The sequence below is a fragment of the Lolium rigidum genome, chromosome 4, assembly GCF_022539505.1.
Source record: "Lolium rigidum isolate FL_2022 chromosome 4, APGP_CSIRO_Lrig_0.1, whole genome shotgun sequence".
Taxonomy (NCBI): domain Eukaryota; kingdom Viridiplantae; phylum Streptophyta; class Magnoliopsida; order Poales; family Poaceae; genus Lolium; species Lolium rigidum.
In genome coordinates, this window is record NC_061511.1 from 259,341,804 (window position 1) to 259,344,615 (window position 2,812).

At 59.4% G+C, this 2,812-nt stretch overlaps 1 protein-coding gene across 1 annotated transcript; it reads left to right on the forward strand.

Moving 5' to 3' along the window:
* The first annotated feature begins 928 nt into the window (after nt 1–928).
* On the forward strand, nt 929–2,535 carry LOC124705611 (fasciclin-like arabinogalactan protein 4). The gene has a single exon (XM_047237319.1). It carries the CDS (start codon nt 1,112–1,114, stop codon nt 2,408–2,410), a length of 1,299 nt encoding a protein of 432 aa, XP_047093275.1. The 5' UTR covers nt 929–1,111; the 3' UTR covers nt 2,411–2,535.
* The last annotated feature ends 277 nt before the right edge of the window (nt 2,536–2,812 follow it).

The following is a 2,812-nucleotide window of genomic DNA, read 5'->3' on the forward strand; positions in this document are numbered from 1 at the left end:
CTGTCTCGAAAGAACAAGAGCATTTAGCCAAAAGGATTTTGGGAAGGAGTGTGTCTTTACATATCAGTGTAGTATAAAAGCTTCGTTATGATTTTGAGGGTCAGTTTGGTTAGAATAAATTCCCAAGGCAAGGATTCCCTGTTTCACAGGAATATGAATGGTAGATGCGTCGGCAACGGCGTAGGCAGGCCGGCGAAACTCTTTTGGTGAACTTTATATATATTTCCCCAAATCCATTATTCCATACAGTTTTTCTACTTTCTTCTATCGTTTACTAAAAAAATGATGATAATGTAAAGAAAGGTCAATGGGTGAGCAAACATAGGTACGATATGAAGGCTGAGCTGGTCCCCCGAGAGGTCTGGAGATCGGATGAGATCATGAGAAGCATTAGCGGATGACGCTCGATTCCTTGCTGATATATGCCGGTCACAGTCTGGTTTAGTGGTGATCGGCACTCTCCCTTGTGTTGTGTGCTTTTGCCGACGCTTTAGAAAAGAAAAAAATCAACTTGTGGCAAAGCTCGCCCTCTAAATAAAAATTTACGGCAAAGCTACTGTTTTACCTGAGTAGAGTACGCACTTGGTTCCATCCATGTTACTCTAATAATAATCATCATCAACACTCGGACCCGCAAAAGATTCTGCGTTTCCTATTAAACTTACAGTTACGGCATAACCATACAAGAATGGAAGAGTCAAGCCAACACGGGAACGGGACCCGCTATATGATCACACGAACCTTTTCCCGAATGCTGCTGTGTGCATGGGAGCTTGCTCACTGTCACTGCCCAGTCTACTCCCCCCCTAGCTGGAGTTTCAGCTACAGTCCACACCACCCACCCGCCCGCCATTAATTTCCACAAAACGCAAATCGGAACAAAAGCTTCGCAGTTCGCACTGAACCCAACCCGTGGGAGCGAGGGAACCCCCAGAAGTTTAATCAGCGATTTTCGTGCTAGGAAAACAAAGGCGGGGAGGAAATATTCATTCCAGCTCACCGGGCTTGGCTCGGCTCACCACCCACCGCATCTCGAGCTCGCTTCACCTCACTCCCCATCTTCTTCACTCCTCGAGTCGGTCAGTGCTGCGCTCCCGGCGGTCACGGCGAGATGCGGAGGCAGATCTCCCGCCTCGTCCTCCTCCTCCTCGTCGCGGTGGTGGCCGGGCTGCTCGCGCCGCAGGCCGCCGCGGTGGACGTGGAGGCGGTGCTCGCGCCGTTCCCCGACCTCAAGGGCTTCGCGCGGCTGCTCGCGTCCAGCCCCGTGGCGCGGGAGCTGGCGGGCCGGTCCTCCCTGACGCTGCTCGCCGTCCCGGACCGCTACCTCCCGCAGTCGCCGTCGGCGTTCGCGGCCGCCGCGGGGGCCGACCTCGCCGACGTGCTCCGCTACCACGTCCTCCTCGAGTACATCTCGCCCGCGGACCTCCGCCGCCTCCCGGCCTACGGAAAGCTCGTCACCACGCTGTTCCAGACCACCGGCCGCGCCTCCGCCGACCTGGGCGCCGTCAACGTCACCTTCACCGGTCCAAACAACAGCCTCGGCGTCATCCGCTCGCCGGCCCCGTTCCCGGCCTCGAACGCCACGGTCCTCGGCGCCGTCACCTCCGTCCCCTACAACCTGAGCGTGCTCGCGGTGAGCGGCCTCATCGTGCCGTCCGGCTTCGACCTGGCGGCCTCCGACGCCCGCCCCACCGGCGCCGGCCCGGTGAACATCACGCGGGTCCTCGCGGACGCGCGCGGCTTCAACGTGGCGGCGTCGATGCTGGAGGCCTCGGGCGTGGCGGAGGAGTTCGAGGGCGACGAGCGCGGGGCGGGGATCACGGTGTTCGTGCCCACCGACGAGGCCTTCGCGAGCGTGCCGGCGGGCGACCGGCTCCAGTCCCTCCCCGCGGACCGCAAGGCCGTGGTGCTCCGCTTCCACGTCCTCCACTCCTACTACCCGCTGGGGTCGCTGGAGTCCATCGTCAACCCGCTCCAGCCCACGCTCGCCACCGAGTACGCCAGCCAGGCGGGCCGGTTCACCCTCAACATCACCCGGTTCAACGGCTCCGTCGCCATCGACACGGGCGTCGTGCAGGCCACCATCACGCGCACGGTCTTCGACCAGAACCCCGTCGCCGTGTTCGCGGTCTCCAAGGTGCTGCTGCCCAAGGAGATGTTCGCCCGGACGGGCCCGGGCGGCGACTCCGCCGTCGTCGCCGCCGCCGCCGGGACCCCGCCGCCCGCGTCGATGCCGCCCCAGCCGGACGAGGGCGAGCGGACGCCGCCCACCAAGCTGTCCGCGCCGCCCGGGAACTACACCACGTCGCTGGCGGCGTCGTCCTCGTCGTCGGCGAAGACGATCTGCTGGTCCTGTATAGCGCTGTTGTATCTAGTACTGCCAATGCTGCTGCTGCTGCCTACGGTATGAGATCCGGCGGTTGGGTAGCTAGTCCATTACTGCGATCTTGTTGAGCTCAATTCTTTTTTTGTTTTGCATTTGGTTTTTGGTTCTTTGTTACTAGAAGAATGGAAAAAATATGTACACTGCGAATTGGAAAGGGGGTTGGAGGTGGTGGTGGAGAAGACTGAACTGCAAAGCAGCGCTCTTCCTTTTTTACTGCTCGCGTCATGTTGGGAAAGTGAAATGATAGCACCATCCATTCCATCCTGGAAAGAAAGAATCGCACAGACGACTGAGGAAAATGTTCTTCCTGGACAGACGCTAGCTTCCATGGCTTCCATTCGATCTCTCTGTGCGACTACCGGGTGACGGATGGGGAGGATGGAGGTGCGCGTACCGGAGCGGTGAGGGGAGAGAGGGACGGACAGG

Excerpts from the sequence above, each read along its gene's own strand:
- LOC124705611 (XM_047237319.1), top strand. The coding sequence starts at position 1,112 with ATGCGGAGGCAGATCTCCCGCCTCGTCCTCCTCCTCCTCGTCGCGGTG.